This window comes from Parasteatoda tepidariorum, chromosome 8, assembly GCF_043381705.1.
Source record: "Parasteatoda tepidariorum isolate YZ-2023 chromosome 8, CAS_Ptep_4.0, whole genome shotgun sequence".
NCBI lineage: Eukaryota > Metazoa > Arthropoda > Arachnida > Araneae > Theridiidae > Parasteatoda > Parasteatoda tepidariorum.
In genome coordinates this window covers 86549575-86568059 of record NC_092211.1, presented here as the reverse complement: position 1 = coordinate 86568059, position 18485 = coordinate 86549575, and the positions used below count along the sequence as shown (strand labels likewise).

Genomic DNA, 18485 nt, shown 5'->3' with positions numbered 1-18485 from the left:
GCAAAATAGTTTGTTTCTTTTAATTGGATCTCTATGTATTTATATAGGACTGTCTTAACACGTAAACACAACAACTGTTGAACTTTTGACATGCATGTAAAATAGTATACATATGTTTTTATATACGTTAACCTGGCACTCTAAAAAATGCCTAAAATAGACCCACAAAATATGAAATTATTATTGCAGATAGCTTGGTCGTTCTATAGAACTCAAGCATTTCGTTACGCATAATTTTACATAGTAAAATTATAATTTTTTATTGTAATTGTAATTTTTTCTCTCCTGCAGTACTATGCAGAACAAGTGTTATTAATCAAGTTAAGTTAGCTTTTTTTTTCTTAATAAAAGTAACTTTTTGTTGCTGAAAAATAATTTTAAATATAGAATAAAACTGTGCAAATTTTATTAGAATTCTAAAACTATGCTATAAACTGTTTATTAAAAACTGCTTATTAAAAACTGCTTATTAAAAACTCTTTATTGAAAACTGTTTATTGAAAATAGTTTATTGAAAACTATATTTTGAAAATTGTTTATTGAAAATTATCTATTGATAATTATAAATTATAGACCATATCAGTAAAATTAGAATTCTAAAATTGTAAAAAAATTATATATTAAAAACTATTTTAATTATATATTAAAAATCATAAATTAAGAACCATATCAGAAACATTTATTCAAAATGCATGTCATGCAAAATATAAGAGTTTGAGAAATAGGAAGTAACAAGTTTTTTGAAAAATTCTTAAGGAATTTTTTACGTATGCTTATTTTTTCATAATTTATTTAATATATTATTGTAAAAATATTTTTCACAAGTTTTGCTTATTTGGCATTTTGCACGTGTCCTCTTTCGTCTTTAAAATAAAGTGGGTATATTCATTATAAAATAATAGCATACAAAATTTAGTTTAAGTTAAATTTCAATTAAATTAATGGTAGTACAATTTTTTTTTTAATTTAAAAAATGTTCCGTTTTTTAAATACATAAATATCATTATGTATGCTTTTAGTATTCGAATAATGTAGTCTATGTTCTTTATAATGAATTAAATGCCGAATTTATTTCATGTTTATACTAAATATTGCTTCGAAAATAGGCATTTCTTTGAAATTTAAAAAAATGTGACAATTAAACAGATACAGAAACTTTGAAATTTTTTATAAAAATTATGAAATCAGTAATTTAATGAAAAGTTTAAAGAAGTTAATTTTATGGAAACGTTAATTAAAACAATGTGAACGTTAGCAATGTGAACTATCTATTATCCGACAATTTTTCCTTTTTTTTTTAATTTTTATTACAAAACTTGCTTTATTTAAAATTGTAAAGTGAAATTGAATTACCTTTTTATGTTTTCAATTTTAAACAATTTTTATACTTTTCAATTTTTAAATATTTTTTTTTGAGTAAACCCTAGCTTTTTTTTAGTAAACTAGAGGAAATAACGATTTTTGTAATCACCGAATTAGACCACTTAAGTTGTCTTTTTGAGTCATTAATGCTAACAATAAAATTATTATATTGTCCATATTGATATTACTCCAAACAATGATTACTCCTCAACAATTTTACCACAAACGGAAAGTGACATCTCTAGAAATTTAAGGTATTGTCAACTGTCCTTTTAGTGGCAAATGACAGGTAAAAAAAAGTGTGTCTATACATTGTCACGAACTCTGTTCGCATGTCGGACATTTTATTTACCAAGCTGCTCGACCTCCATTGATTATGAGAGTATCGTGTGCATGTTTATCGTGCACGATTATTCTCGTTTTACATAGACGTCGTCCCCCTTCGCTTCCTCTTACACGTGTCCTATTTATTAAATATCAAATTATATTCGATTTGATTATATTCTCTGTAAAACTTATTATAATTTTTCGCAATAGTAAACAATTAAAAAAAATTGGAAAAAAGAGTAAACACTTTAAGGGTTTTTTCTAATGATCGGATTTTCACGTATAGGGACTCATTCTTAATGGTTTGATTAGGCAGATGATATTTTAATTACGAAATCATCAGAGACAGAAATAAACTTTTTCTGAATAAACATACCTTTTTTTCAATGAGTTCGGATTCCTGACCAGCAAGATATGAGTGGGGGGGGGGGGGGTAGTCGCGATGTGGAAAAGAAGTTTGGCGAGGAGAGCGGTCGAACATTTGGACTCCATAATGTTAATTTTTTCTCCATTTCTTAATAGCGTTTTAAACAATTGGCTACAGAGCAGCGATGACTCAGGGGATAGAGCATTCGCCTTCCAATGAGGCGAACCGGGTTCGAATCCCAGACGATACGAATTCGACATGCGGCTAGCACCGATCACAGTGCTGACGTGCTCAGTGGTAGACGGATCATGGGTTAGAGTCGCCTTGCCGTCAGACTAACCGTGGTAGGTTTTCGTGGTCTTCCACTTCATGTAACACATATGCGGGTTAGTTCCATCAAAAAGTCCTCACGAAGGCAGATTTCTCCTAATACTCGACGCAGGAGTTCCCTTATCTTCTGGATTGGGTTCAAAATGACAAGGCTTCGTAGTTGAACATTAGTGGTCGTAAACCTATAAAATTGGGTCGGCTGTTCAACGGGTTATAAATGTTGGCTACAAATTCTAAGCAAATGAAACAAAATCACCCAAATTATGAAATTTGTTCACATAAAAGTAATAAAAATGCAACAAATTATTTTCAATATTTTTCCTTTATTTTACATATAAACCTAAAAATTTTCAGAATTTAAATGGCAAAATACACAATTTGAACGAAATCGATTGAATACTTTCAGAGCTATCGAATTTTTTAAAAATTTAGTTTGAAAATTGCAATTTCTCAAGAACTAATTCGATCGATTTCTTATCCGATTCGAGTGCGTGAAAATCCGATCATTGGATCAAAAGTTATTCAAGCTGTTCATTTTTGGTGCACATTTTTTTTAAAGTATGGAAGTAATGAATTTTTGAAAGGAGAGAAAATACTTACATGTATTAACTATATATTTTTTTTTTACCTTTTTAAACTAATTTCAGTCTATTTTTTTCTCGTTTTTGAATTAAAAGATTTGCGTCAATAAACCAAATTTCTTCTAAAGCAGTGACCGCCAAACTTATGTAGCTTCTGTGCTACTACCATGTGAGCTAGAAAAGTTAATATGTGCTATCGACCAAAAAAAAAAAAAAAACATTTGGTTAATCATCTCAATGGAGGAGTCCAAGTTAGTCAATCCTAGTTTTTAACATGATCGACCGAAAATGTCTCCTTGAGCTTCTATCTCGAGATCATCGGTTTAGTGATCATTGTCCTTAAAGGCTAAATCTCAGATTTTTGGGAGAAATCTCAGAATCAGTAATAGCAGAACATAAACTGAGCTTTAAATTTAGATTCAATCATACTTAAGAAATTGCAGTTTATTGATAAGCAGAATTTTTTTTTACCAAAGTGTCAATGGTGTTATATCGAACTGTTACGTAATATTTTCAGTTGTTTAAAATTTTCAGAAATTTACTTAACCCCAATGCATAGAAGCAGCTTATTGCCCACGTAGAAATCGTGAGCTTTTTTCCACAAAAAAAAAGCTCTTCCACTTAATTTGAAAATGTGGCTTATAATTGTGCTTAGAGCCCTTTCATTTCATATACAGCCTCCTTCATATGTCTTTTCACACGCATCTTCAGTCTCCTTTCATCATACGGTACTGATTCGGCATAGGTTTCGTCAAAAAAAAAAAAAAATTTTAAATTACTTTATTTCAAAACTCCTTATAATTGACTTTTGCACTTAATTGTTATTTAAATGTCTTTACCAGCATTCAACATGTGGTAGCTTCTATTAAGTTTTTATAGATGTTACCTTTACTTAACTTTGCGATATGTTGATATTACTAGCAAAACTTGGTCAACGTTTATCATAATGATGATTGGTTGTTGCCAGAGGTGATGCAGGAAATTTTTTATTTCAGACGCTTGATATATAGGACTTAAAAGTTAAAATGGGAGTTGTGATGCTTCAGGGGGAAAGAGTTTTAAATTTTGAGCGTAAGTGTAAAGGAAATCCCTCAACACACTCCTAAAAGTAGTCAAATAGTTACAATAGCTATTTGAAATCGTTAACCTTTTTTTAAAAAAATACGTAGTTGTAATTAACTACATTTTTAATAGTATACAAGATCTAACTCTACAAAAAGTGTAGTTTTACCGATCACTGATTTTAATTATGTATTCTTAAATCTTCCGGTGAAATTCAAAATTAGAAAATTTTGTTATGGGCCAGAAGCAGNTTTGGATATGGGCCCAGCGCCCTACCGACCAGGCTATCCCGGCCACTTCGCTATATGTTGATATTACTAGCAAAACTTGGTCAACGTTTATCATAATGATGATTGGTTGTTGCCAGAGTTGATGCAGGAAATTTTTTATTTCAGACGCTTGATATATAGGACTTAAAAGTTAAAATGGGAGTTGTGATGCTTCAGGGGGAAAGAGTTTTAAATTTTGAGCGTATGTGTAAAGGAAATCCCTCTGCACACTCAATTTCCTAAAAGTAGCCAAATAGCTGTTTGTAATCATTACATTTTTTAAAAAAATACGTAGTTGTAATTAACTACATTTTTAATAGTATACAAGCTCTAACTCTACAAAAAGTGTAGTTTTACCGATCACTGACTTTAATTATGTATTCTTAAATCTTCCTGTGAAATTCAAAATTAGAAAATTTTGTTATGGGCCAGAAGTAGCATATTCAATTGTGGGCTTTTGCAAAAGATGTGGTCACTTTTCAAAAATTGAAATTTATAGTACATTAAAAACTATATTAATGTAAAACTTTTAAACATTTCTCAATATGGCACACTGCAGGGTTCATTCTTAAATGAAAAAAAACAAACTTTTTTTTGATCTCATCAAATAGGTTTATGTAAAATTTAAAAATTGTATTCAACGTTTTCAACTAGTAAAATTTAAGATTTGAACCAATTATACAAATTAAAATTTGTTTTATTAATTTTCACACGCCCCGATGTAGGTGGCGGTCACTAATTTTGTCCTTTATCTTCTAACCCATGAAAATTGTCCATTTCTAAGTGATTCAAAATTAGACATTTTGCATGGAAATGTGAATAATATCATCAACTTTACTTTTTCCAGGTCAGAATTCCTTGAAACTACGGAACCAGTCCAAGATTCTAGCCACCTCCTCGTGGACAAACTATTCTCGGATCCACGCAGTAGAGACGACCTAGTGGTACTGGGCGTGGATCTCCAGGCTTTATCTTCCGCTGTCCTCTGCGGAGAGGACATCCAGAATCCAACACCCGCCACTGTTCCTCAAACATTCCCTCCCACTGTGTGTGGAGGGCAACAGGACTACTCTAGATTGCTATGCAATAACAATAAACCAGTGTATTCGACAGGAGGCAGGAATCCTGCTCTTCAAGAATGGTACTCTACATTAGGTATGCCGCCCTCTACAAACGTACCCACTTACGGCACACCAGTCATACCAAAACCACCCAGACAGCGTCGAGGTGGGGGTGGGAGACGTGCCACTGTATCAGATGAAGAGAAAATATTTCCGTGCCCTTATGCTGGGTGTGCCAGAGTCTATTCTAAGAACTCTCACCTTCGGGCACATCTCCGCCGGCACACTGGAGAAAAACCTTTCGTGTGCCAGTGGCCTGGTTGTAAGTGGCGTTTCAGTAGATCGGATGAGTTGGCCCGCCATAAACGTTCTCATTCGGGTGTGAAACCGTACCAGTGTCCAGTGTGTGGGAAGCGATTTGGACGTTCTGACCACCTTGCCAAGCATGTGCGGATTCACAGGAAGCAGGGTTATATCATACCACCAAAAACGAACTCTAGAGGAGGTTCTGTCAAAGTGCAGATTTTAAGTACACGATCATAAAAATGGTGTGTTTATCGTTCCAGATGCCAAAGAATAAATTATTTTTATTTCATGCTTTCTATTTTCTTTTTTTCACCAGCTGTTCTTTTTTTCAACAACTCCAAAATGTCCGCTTTGAGAAATCAAAGAAAAACTGAGAGATCGAAATGTGTGGATGGTGTATTCAATATAAATATAAACCCCAATCTCAAGCTCTCTACCTGCTTCACTTCCGTGTAGAAAGTATACAGCTGCTTACTACAGCTTATTCTGCCAAGCGAAAATTAAGACTATTTTGTTTTCAATTACTGAAATTTTATTATTTCTGAGTTCAAATCTGCTTTCATAAGATATTAATGATGAGCCGTGATGAATCAGGGGATAAAGCGTTCGCTTTCCAATTAGATGAACCCGGTTCGAATCCTAGCAATGGCTGGCCGATCCGAATTCCGCAATCAGCTTGCACAAACCACAGTGCTGACGTAAAATAGCCTCACTAATAGACGGATCATGGGTTAAAAGCCCCTTCCCATGGGTTAAAAGTATATACATTAAATATTTCGCAGCGCACCGTAGTGTAGAAAACATCCATAGTATGCTGGAGTCCTGCTAAATTAAATACATACTATTTCACTTTCACTAAGTTACAAAGTTTGTCAACAGATTACTCTGCTAATAGGAAAATTCTTAAACAATGTCTTCTTCAGTATAACAGAACATTTTAACTGCTTAATTTGCATAAGTGTAAATTTTTTTCATCAGATTGCATCACATTGTTGCTACAAATAGTGGTTATTAAAGTATTTCATATTTTTCTGACGTAGCCAGCGCACTCTATTGACGAACTTTGCAGTTGAAAAAGTTAAATATCCATTAACTAAGCAATACACAGTAAACCGTACGTCACCATCTTTTAATAATTGAAATCTTCTTTCATTTGACAGTCGTTCTTTTAAAATATCGAGTTTAAGTGACAAAGCATTTTTTTTAACTCTTAAACACAAAATCCTGGCAGATATGCTTTTGACCTACCATTTATATTAGAAGTGTAGTTTCTTGTGACTTCTTAGAAAAAACTTAAATGAGATTAAAAATCATCCGAATGTTTAGGTTTAATAACATGCAATTAAATGTAGGTACCACTTATTTTATTTATCCGTGTACTTTTATAGTGTTTTTTGTGAAAAATAGATGGTTTGCGAGTAGGCTCTTGATGTTTTTTGTAAATTTTGAAACTGATTTCCCCAAATTCATTAAAATATTACCGCTTAACACGTTTTCCCAATAATTTATTTGTGATCAGAGTCTGACTCTAAAATAAAAAAAAATATTTGAAGACATTAGAGATAACACACGCACGTTTTAGTTGACTACTAAGAATCAGTAAATTCTATCGTTTAAGTTACGATATTTTAAACGGTTATTTTCAAAAGTAAATATAAAAAAATGTGTGGGTGGTGTATTCAATATAAAAACTATAAACACCAATTTCAAGCTCTCTACCTGCTTCACTTCCGTGTAGAAAGTATACAGCTGCTTACTACAGCTTGTTCTGTAGAATATTTAAAGGCAGGAAGAACTTCGAAGATCGGGGAAATAAAACACTGGTTTCGGTGCAATCAGAGCCAAGATTGCTCAGGAGATAAGTTCCCCTTCCGATGAGGTAAACCGGGTTAGAATCTCAGCAATGATTGGTCGATACGAATTCCGCATCCAGCTCGCACCGACCACGGTGCTGACGAAAAATCTGCCCAGTGGCTGACGGATCACGGGTTAAATTCCCTTTAGTGTCAGGCTAACCGTGGGAGGTTTTCCTCTCCATTTAAAGCAAATGCGGGCTAGTTCCATCAAAAAGTCCTCCACGAAGGCAAATTTCCCCCAGTACTTGAACCAGGAGTTCCCTTGTCTTCTGGATTGGGTTCAAAATTACAAGGCTAGGGACATCAGAAGTCGCAAACCCGAATAATTGAGTCGGCTGTTTAACGACGGTTATAAAATAAAATTATACAATTGAAGGAAAATTATATTTAGAGCATTTGCTAAGAGATTTGGAAATTATAGCTAATAATAGCTACAAAGATATAATGAACTTGAAGCAATTAAATAAAATATAAATTTAGTAGGGATGAGTTTATTAATTTTAAAGTACGCAAAAAAATAAACGAAACATCCTAAATAACTTTTGATCTAATGAACAGAATGTCATTTACTAGTACTCAATCTTAATGAGGGGTTACCTCAGATATGCTAATTAATTAGTGCACGCGACATTTTAAGTTACGAATTCAGACACAAAAACGTACAATATCAAAATAAACATACATTTTTTTGACGTATTATGTTATAACCCTCAAAAAAAGGGGATTGCCGCAATCTGAAAAGTAGGGTCCAAATTGCTCAGTCCAAAAGTCAGCGGTTCCAAACTTGGACCCCTTGATGTTAACTTTTTTCGTATTTCGCATAGAGTGAACTTTTTTAAGTGAACTATTTTTGCTATTAACTATATTTGAACTATTATTATGGAATTCATTTTTCCCAAGATAGTTCCACGTAAAAAATGATTTTGATCAATTTAATAATAATCGAAAAAAATCTTTAATTGCAAATTTTCAAAAAAGTTGTTTTGGAAAATACAAAATTTGGACGAAATCGGTTGAATAGTTTCCGCAAAATCAAGTTTTAAATTTCAGACTGTTTTAAAATTCAATTTCTCAAGAACAATTTTACCGACAGTTATGTTTAGTCACAGAAAGTACATTTTTGAGACTTTATTTCGTAATTTAAAAAAAGGTAGTCTGCACTAACTAATCAGCATATTTGAGGTCACTCTCCTAAGATTCAGCCCTAGTACGTTAAAATCTGATCATTAAATAAAAGTTATTCATGGTTTTATGCACTGTATATATTTATACCATCATTATTATCAAAAATTTCTTCAGTCATTTTTTTAAAAGTTTTATTTCTGAAAAAAAATCTAACTGAATTCCTAAAAATGAAAATTTTGTTTTCCGCATTTTCTGAATAATTTTTTGTAAAATGCAAATGCTCCAAAATGTGTTGGGAGAGGATGAATCGGCGACACCCACACGATACATCATGCAAACTTGCGAATTTTCAAACCCCATTTTTCAGAAAGCTATATTTGCCAAATACTACGGCTGATTCGCCTAGACCAGGGGTTTCCAACTTTCATGAGGCCGGGAGCAACAATTAAAAACACAAATCAAATGGCGGGCCGCAACTTTATCAAAATTTTATGTAGGATTCTTTTATGTTTGAAGAAACATAAAATATTACTGTCAGATTTTTACCAAGTTGTGCAAAACAAAAGTATTGAATTACAAATTAAAATAAGAAGTAGATTTTTAAAAAAATTCGGGCTACAATAACTTTAATGTGCACCCACGTATTAAACAATTAATGTGCAACAGATATCTAATTGTTAAGATATAAAACTTTAAAAAGGTTGGTATTAAAACTTACACAGTAGCACACAAAATGTTCAATAACAAAATTGAGGTTTGTCTGCTGCAACCACCAAATAGATATTTGCATTTTAAATTCACAAATGTGTGTGTAAATATTTTCATCCAAAATGAGTGGTTTCAAAAAGTTAAATCGGAGAATTTCTTCGAGAAAATTTCTGATACGCACGTGCTGAATTATATTCACAAAATAAAATAAAAAAATGAAATAAAGAGTAATATTTTTGTATTTGAATAAATATTTTCTTGGATGCAAAACCTGAGAAATAATTTTTTTTTTTGCACCGTTGGAATGATAAATTTCACAGGAACGAAAAAATTAGGTTTTTATTAAGAGAAAAGTATTTTAAACCCATATACACCGAAGAGCAATTACATTATGACCACCTTTAGCCCTCAAAACTGCTAGCACCCACCATGGCATTGATTCCACAAGGTGCTGATAGGTAGTCTGAGGTATCTGGTACCAACTGGTCCTGCAATTCCCTCACATTGCGAGGGGGTAGGTTGGCAGCACGAATTTGATTTTCCAAGTAGGACCACAAATGCTCGATTGGGTTAAGGTCAGGTGAATTTGGGGGCAAGACATGACTTGAAAGTCACTGGAATGTTCCATGACGATTCGACCCTTATGACACGTTGCATTATGCAGTTGGTAAACATCACCCCCCGCAGGAAAAACTGTTGCCATGAATGAGTAAACCTGGTCTGCAACTATGTTCAAGTAACTTACAGACGTCAGGAATTGTTCTATGAGGATTATTGTTCCTGGGCGAGCCCATTGTTATAGATGGAGGGTGGTCATAATGCAAAGGCTCTTCGGCATAGATTTTTTACGAAAGTTGTCCGCACAAAAATGACTAATATATTTTAGAACAAATTCTACCGCACTAATATATTTCAGTTCGCCGGCCACAAAAAAAGGCTTCGCTGGCCGGATCCGGCCCCTGGTCGCCAGTTGGAAACCACTGGCCTAGACTATTAATGCTTATTTTAATTGTTTTTTAATGAGATATATATGTTCTCTGACTTATAGTGAAAGAGTTTGTTAACAATAATAGGCTGTTAAACCTGCACAACAAGAGGAAGAGCTGAGTCCAAGAGATTGAGGACTGCATTTGTAGAATTTAGGCCGTCTGGTATTAGTATAGCATTCGATGAAGTTGATTCAATGTTCGGAAATAAGCACTAAAGGATAAATCTCTTAACGCCAAACTGAGTAAAAACTATTAAACTCAGCGTCATATTACACATAGGTAATAAAGTCTAAATGCGATACCTTACGGGATATGGTCATGGCTAACTGATATTCCTTCCTGTTACGGCGTTAGGGCCCAGCTGTCACGTTAGGCGTAGCTACCACTAATTAGTGATTTAACTAAGAACCATGTTAACCGAGCTTCGCCTAAATGCCATTTCTTATAGCCATATTAGTCTTACCTATGCCAAAATAATATTTCTCATTGCTAGTGGCGTAAATAACACCACCGCAACTCCCGCGGTGTTGAGGAACATGATCCAGAAATAATACACCATTTTAGGGGTGCACAATTTCCGGACCGTGGCAGCACCGGAATATAAAAAGAAAAATTATATATATATTTTTTTTTTTTAGAAAATAAAAAATATTGGAAATTTTGAAATCTAAATCAATGTAGTTTTTCGATCGTTTTTTACGGTGGTTTTCGCAAAAAATTTCCCAAGTTTTAATAAAAATCTCATATTTTTATTTCGACAAAATTATGATACGTGGATTTTGAATTTTAGTCATTACTTTTAAAGCTCTTTACTTATGTTCAGTTTATAGTTAATCTAAGCGATTTTCGATCGTGTTTTAGGAGGTTATTTATCGGATCACAAAGTATTTTTTTTTAAAAACCCGATCTTTTTTCTCGCTTTTCCAAGTATTGTAACGTTCCTCTAAGTATTTTCTTCTATTGTTTCTTCAACACTTATTGTTACTCATTTCCCCATGGTTTTGTAAATCCCGATATTTTTAATACGACATAATCGCACATTTAAATGTGCACTTTATTTGTGCCGTTAATAAGAAGCAAACAAATCTAAAAGACATCGCAAATCTAAGTTGTTTTTTTTTTTTAGTTTTTTCAACAGTTATTGCAACGCTTTTTCACGGGATTTTGAAAATTTTGGTATTTTTAATCTGGTATTATAACGATTTTCTAATTAGGCAATTTAAGCATCACTTTTGACGGCCTTTATTCGTGTCGATTTTATCGTCACTCCAAGTTATTTTTCATCATTTTCTTCTTTTAGTTGCGACTAGATATTTCCACATTTTTTTTCGAACGTGGGTTTCTTAAACCGTTTTTTAACTTTGTTTCCTTTTTTTTTAACTTAGCTTAAAAAACCGTGTTAAGATATAATATTCATAAAATCTTTCATAATTCACTAAATATAAATATCCTAAAGCTAACAATAGACTGAACTGAGTGCAAATTGAATGTTACATCTTATTTAGAGCTATAACGCAATAGTTTTATTTTATACCCAATACAATTTAATTAAGAAATAATTTGCATTTATGTTGCTCAATGAAATATTTATCTATTTTTTACTTTCACTTAAGAACATTAGAGATAATTTGTCTTGAAATGAACTTTTGTATTACGTAATATATAAAAAAATCACTTTTCCCCCATCTATATATTTTTTTCGACAAATTTATTTTTTTGATAAGAAGGAAATAGTTTATTTTTAAAAAGTATCACTTAAGTATTTTTCTGTTTTAAAGGAATTTTAACATTTAGAAGAATTTAACTTTATGCAAATATGACTGACACTTATGCTAAGTTGACTGACGAAAAAAAAGATATAAAAAAAAAGAGTCTTTTTCTTTTAATTGCAAAATAATTTTTTAAAGACTTAACATGATCATGATAAAATAACTAGTTTCTGACACAGAACTCTTTTCTATATTAGCTGCCATAAAAACATCGAGAGATTTTTCGATTCGATTTCAGAGGGTGGAAAATGAAGCCTGATATTGAGAATATCTTGCAAAATGCAGCAGAGAGTGCTAGAATCTTACACAACTCAGCTCAGTAAACGCATGTGAACTCGCAAGTATTTCATCAAACATGCAAAATGATCAGGGCTTTCATACACTATGGACCGACAGTATGCCGAAATAGATTGTGGTTTGATGAATTGTGAAAACGTTGAATAGAACAAAGTGAAAAACACGCTTTTGCATAATCAGGGTGCGTAGCCAAATCTTTGAATCAAAACTAAGCACTTTTTAAAAACTTTTCAAGCACTTCACAAAAATTTTCAAGCACTCAAAAAATTCATATTCAATCAATGATATTATTGAAAAACAAAAACTTCTTATAAAGAGTTTTAGCGTTAAAAAAAAACCCAAAAAGAAACGGACTTAAATCAAAACAATCAGTACTTTCCCACATCTTCGAGTGAATTCAACTTGACCCTGAACAAAAGTACCCTTACCCCCTACGTCAAAAAAGTGTTAGAAGTAAAATAAAATAAACAAGAATAAAATTAAAATAAATTAAAAAGAAAAACATTTAATAAGGATCTGACTCTATCCGAATTGGAGCACTCGGGTTTCAGTTTCGAGTGTGCGCGCATGCGCAAGTCATAACGTGGGTACGACATGAAGTCCGTGTGAATGATTACGTAGCAAACACCCCATTTTTCGTGAAATGCAGGGGATCCGCCAGATATCACTGAAGAAAAAAAAAATTATTTGTGGAAAAAAAAGCACTTTTTAAAAACACCAGCTGAAAAAAGCACCTTTAAAAGCTTTTAAAAACGAAATCCCCAAAAAAGCACCTTTAAGTACTTTTTACAAACGCTACGCACCCTGATAATATGTGGCAAAAATCGACACGGTAAAGAAAAAAATCTCACTTTCGAAAAGGGAAAATTAAGCACTTTTAAAAACACCCAATCAAAAATGCACCTATAAGGGTTTTTAAAAATCGAAAATAAGCACCTTTAAGCAAATAAATAAATAAAAATTAGTCTAATTATTACATTATTACTTAGTCTAATTATTACTATTAGTCTAATTATTACATTAAGTTAAAAGTCAAATTATTATACTAAGTAAAAATATTCACTTGAATTAAGAGTGAAATATGAAGTAAAATATATTTACACCATATTTGGAGAAAATTAGGAAAATGCAAAGCAGCAACGCTATTTTTACTGGCTTTCGAAAAGAAGAAAAAAAACTTTTGTAGAAATGGTATGTAGGTGTTTATAAAATTAATAAATTGGGAAATTATAGCCTTACCTAACATGTCGTCGTAAAATTGTGTATTCAATCAAAAAAACAACAACATTCAATTTTCTAAAATTTACATTTAAAATACAGATGCATTTCTTTAAATTTTTAAAACAATTTCAAAAAACAGTGTTACATCCTGAAATTTCGAGATTCTTGGAAGGGCCAAATACTCTTTCGGGGCTGCAGTCACTTCCCCCCCTCCAATCTGCGGTTTTTCTTATTTAAACTCAGCTAGAGATATTAAATTCATTTTCAGTGGTTGCAACATTTACTTGAATATTTTACATATCAAACGGAAATCAACATTAATAAATGATTTCTTTTTTAATTAAATTTGAGATTGAGTTGAGAACACAATCGTTGTTCATCAATATTTCATGGAGTTTTACTGATTTCTTGTTGTTGTTTTTTTCAAAACTAGTTTGGAATGAACAAAACCTCAACCATCTTACAAGAAACAATCAAGTTGAAATTATACTATTGTTAAAAATACATAAAATTTAATATACAAATTGAAGAGTAATGCACATTTCCTAAGTCTCACATTATTCAAAACTGTATCAGAATACAATTTCTTAAATTATTTAAGAAAAATTAAAAAGCATACAAATAAAAAACTTGATGTGATATGAAGATTGAAAAGAAAAAATGAACAAAAAATATATGTTGTATTAACTATAAAAATCTCAACTGGACTTCACATAACTTTCAGCAAATAATAAAAATATAAATTGAATAGGGTGAGATTCATAGATTCTGATTTATTGATTTCGCGTTCTATATTATCACTGTACCATAGCAATATTATCATTTTAAAATTTCACTGTATCATTTATGCACTAGTCATACAATAATCCTTTAGATTTTATTTTCAAACTTTAAAGAGAGTTGCAATAAGCAATATGACACGCAACATCTTCTAAGTTTAACTGTTTTGTGTTTCAAAAACTATAATTTTCAACCTTGCTCATTTCCTATTGCAAACTTTTATGCATTTTACGTAACATTTTATCTTATATTTAATGTGGTAAAAAGTTAATGATTTCTTTTAATTTCTTAGATTTATAAATTTTAACAAACAAACAAACAAACAAACTATTTAACAAACTTACATTTTCGATTTTTTTTTTTTGAGGAGTTAATAAAATTTTGGAAATTTTTTCGTAAAATAACTTCCAAATAGCTAAGTGAATTTTTTATTTAACAAACTTTTCTTTGAGATCCTGACTTTCCCTATTTCAAATTTGTTAATGCATTTTATGGGGGAAATGTTCTTGAATTGATTTTCGCAGTCACTTAATTTTTAGAGAAAGCAATAAAATCCTTTTCCCTTTTTGTTTGCATTTCAAATGATTTATAAAATAAATAGTAGATACTAGTTTACAAGATAAAGGTGTATCAATTGCTATTTTAATTATGTCTAGCGTTTATAAATTTAAAACCCAGTTTTGTGCTGTTTAAGTATTTGAAAAGGTGATTTTTTGCTTAATGAATTTTCCATATAACGAATTTGCTATTGGGATTTAGCGGCTTTGTTAAATAGAGGTCCGACTGTATAGATATGATTATCTTATGATAGGGCATTTTTAAACTCCGTTAAAAAAATATATATATTTCTTCCCAGAATTGTAAATCAAATTACATTTTATTATTACTGAGGAAAACCATCCCTGGAAAGATTAAATACAATACAGCAAATGACTCTTAGATATGCTTATTTTTAAAAAGCTTCAAAAGTTTTTTTTATTTATATCTGCATTAAAAAATTAATTTTTGAAAGCTGGGCAAAATGGAAATATATAAATTTACTTAAGTAAGAGAAGGATAGTCGGTATTAATATTAAAATTTATTCAATTTTCATTTTATTACTATTGAGAAAAATCACCCCATGGGAAGATTAAAGCTGGCAGATATGTGCTTTAATCGTACATGTAATCACATATTTTTTAACAATACAGCAGATAACTCTTTGATACGTTTATTTTAAAATTTTTAATGAGCTATTAAATAATTTTTAAAGACTAGGATTGTCTGTAATAGCAGTAAAACATAATTACAAATAAAAGTATCAGAGGGATAAGATAAAGGATACAACAAAAATGTGGTTAAGCTTCAATTTCCGATCTTTATTAATGCCTTTGCACGAATAATTATTCAAATTATTATAATATATATATATATCCCTATCAAAATCTCCCAATTCATTTCTTAATGTCTGCGTAAGACTATCTACCTTGCTAATTAATTGCCCACAATCAAAATGCTCGTCATTTTGTTTTGATTTAACAAGGAATAAAGATAAAATAACTCATAATTTATGTAAATATTTAAACATTGCTGCCTTTATGAATGTTTTTTTTTAAAGAAAACAATCATATTTTGCGTTACACGTAAAGGGAAACCACGAAAATATCATTCAGATTGTTGACGCTTGAAGAGTTCCAGCGAAATGCTCAGTAATCGTAATGAATTTTTTTTATATAATAAATCATTTTTTTTTGCGTCTTTGACAGACAGTCAATTATTTCGGTGATTAGCGAGATGCTCTTCATATTTTTTGTAACTTTAAACTCATTCCAAAAATCAAAGTAGCGTGCAATTTAAATATCGGCGTAAAACAATGTTTATAAAAGTTATTAAAATAATTTATTTTAACCAAGATTAAGTTGAAATTAAAGTAATCAAATATTGCGTTAAATGCAAAGGAAAACCACGAAAAATTCTTTCAGATAACTGAACAATAATAAGATTACAGCTAAATGTTCATTATCGCAATGAATTATTTTTTTAACCATTAATTTTTTTATCATTCTTGACAGACAATTTGTCATCTTAGTGGATGTTGTGAAATACTTTTCTTATATTTTTAACTTTTAACACGACTCAGAAATCAAAGTAACTTGCAATTTAAATATCAGAGTAAAATCATGTTTATAAAAGCTTTTGTAGTAACCTATATATTATTTAAAATTAAATTAAAATTTAGACAAATCAAATGTTGCGTTAAATGCAAAGGAAAACCACGAAAATGTCTTTTAGATTGCTGAACAATAATCGCATTACAGCTAAATGTTCATTATCGCAATGAATTGTTTTTTTAACCATCAATTTTTTTTATCATCCTTGACAGACAATTTGTCATCTTAGTGGATGTTGTAAAACACTTTCTTATATTTTTAACTTTTAATACGACCCATATATCAAAGTACCTTGTAATTTAAATAGAGGAGTAAAATCATATTATGAAAGACTTTTTGAATGAAAATAATTAGAATTTCCATTACACACAAATGAAAACCAAGAAAACGTTTTACTAGCAAACTAATTGTACGCTAACAGGCTATAATGAGACTATATCTCAGCAATTATTATCATTTTCCAATTTATTGTGCTAAATATGAAATTTAATGTTTTGACTAGCTTGGAATGTTTACTAAAATGTTCTTTATTTAATTTATTTATTAATTTTTTGTAAATACATTGTGTTTCATTTTATTTGAAATATTTGAATTTCAGAATGATATAAAGAATTAAATTTTAATAACATATTAGTTTTTTTTTTTTAAAGTTTAAAATTTTACAAATTATAAATCTTTAAAAAAATCTGGAAAAAAAAATGTGTCAGAAAATTTGCAAATTTCAAATTTTTCTGGCAATGAGACTGAATGTTATCAATTATTATTAAACATTACAACTTATAAGAATCAAATGAAAAAAGAACAAATTATGTACAGCTGCAATAAACAAGCACCGCAGTTCACTAGAGGGCGTGGATATAGAGTACAAACTAGTTACTAGACCAGTGATGTCAACGTTCACTGTGACGTCCGTTTGGTCGAGTGATTGATCTTTTTGCCTTTATATCTATGGCTGCCACTCAAATCTGGAGGAAAAAAATTCCCTGTACATATTATACACAATATATTAAGAGGAAACAATTACTGTGCTCTTGTGTCAGCTATATTGTGCTAACTATATTTATCAGTTTTAATTGCTGGAAAAACACCTGAACATATTTAAATAATGCTACAGTAAATAAAATAGTTTAGTATAGCTAAAATATCATGGTTAAATATCCCATAGATAACGCTTTGAGTAGTCACCATTTTTTAAAAGACAAAAATATGAAAGAAAAATTCCCAGCATTTTCCCTGTTATTTTAGGTGATTTTTAAATTCCCTTTTCTCCCTGTGGAGTGGTAACCGTGAATTATATTTGCTATGACAACTTATCCGAACGTTACGACACATTTTAACACATTGTTTTCCCTACAATAAACTAACGGGGAAAAAAGGACATTTGAATTTCAGAAAAATTCACAGTGGAATTAATATGATTAAAATGTCTAAGAGAAAAAGAGTGAAATGCCATTTGCAAGTACCTCAAAAATTTTATTTAAAACTAAAGAAAAAAAACTACGAAATAACTGAAGAAATGGAAGCACATCAACATTTCTGTTGCGAGACTGCAACTTAAAAAATAAAAATGATACCAGAAAAAAAAGCTTATGAGAAAATTTCTACATATCTTCAACTTGTGCTTATTGAAAGAGAACAAATTTCATATAAGATTTCCTAAAATGCTCACAAATGCATGGTATATAAATTCAATTTATTTAATAAAAGATGTTAAATATCAGAGAATGTTATAAACAAATTTAGAAAGAAGAAAAAAATTAACAGCAATTAGAAAACAAAATAATTCATAATAATAAAAGTTTGCTCTTTGTGATCAATCTATTTATGTTTCAAATAATGTTAACACTTTTTTAAAAAGTAACAAAGAGAATTGGCAATTGTGTGGAATCAAGCTATTGTTGTAATGAGAAAAAAACAATGCAGG

General features: G+C 30.7%; 1 protein-coding gene across 5 annotated transcripts in view; it reads left to right on the top strand.

Annotated features, from left to right (window-relative positions):
* Positions 1 to 5954, top strand: part of LOC107437769 (uncharacterized) — a 58977-nt gene extending 53023 nt beyond the window's left edge. For all 5 annotated transcript variants that reach the window (XM_071184329.1, XM_071184330.1, XM_016049865.3 and 2 more), the window contains one exon: positions 5146 to 5954. In XM_071184329.1, coding sequence (XP_071040430.1) covers positions 5146 to 5902 — 757 coding nt within the window. In that variant the 3' untranslated portion in view covers positions 5903 to 5954. The remainder of the gene's footprint in view (positions 1 to 5145) is intronic.
* The last annotated feature ends 12531 nt before the right edge of the window (positions 5955 to 18485 follow it).